Here is a 371-nt window from a genome sequence, read left to right on the forward strand (position 1 = left end):
GCGAGGGATAACTATATCAATCCTGAGTGGACTGACATTCAACGTAGGAATAAAAACTACTTACCTGATGCTTATTAATAGAAAAGAAAGAAAGAAAAAAAAGATTTACAGAAATAGTAAAAGTATTTAGGCACCCAACAGCCACCAAGAAAACGTAGATAAATAATAGTTGATAAATGAAGAAAGGGGGACTTGCGGAAATAATTAAAGTTATATGATTAAAAAGTTTTAAAAGTACTTACCGATTGCACGTGAACCGCCGTTGTCGAGTCGAGAAAACACCTCGTTTCTCGTCTCTTCTGTTTATTCCTTTTCTTGTTTTGGCACAACGTTCGGTAGGGGGGGGAGGTGTTCTTTCTTTGGTGGACTTT

General features: G+C 36.9%; 1 protein-coding gene across 1 annotated transcript in view; it reads right to left on the reverse strand.

Annotated features, from left to right (window-relative positions):
• LOC119591729 overlaps positions 1–371 on the reverse strand; it is a gene marked incomplete at its 5' end in the record, with an annotated part of 19,381 nt that extends 19,010 nt beyond the window's left edge. The window contains 1 exon segment of the mRNA XM_037940478.1: positions 243–371. Coding sequence (XP_037796406.1) covers positions 243–371 — 129 coding nt within the window.

This window comes from Penaeus monodon, chromosome 29 (assembly GCF_015228065.2).
Source record: "Penaeus monodon isolate SGIC_2016 chromosome 29, NSTDA_Pmon_1, whole genome shotgun sequence".
NCBI lineage: Eukaryota > Metazoa > Arthropoda > Malacostraca > Decapoda > Penaeidae > Penaeus > Penaeus monodon.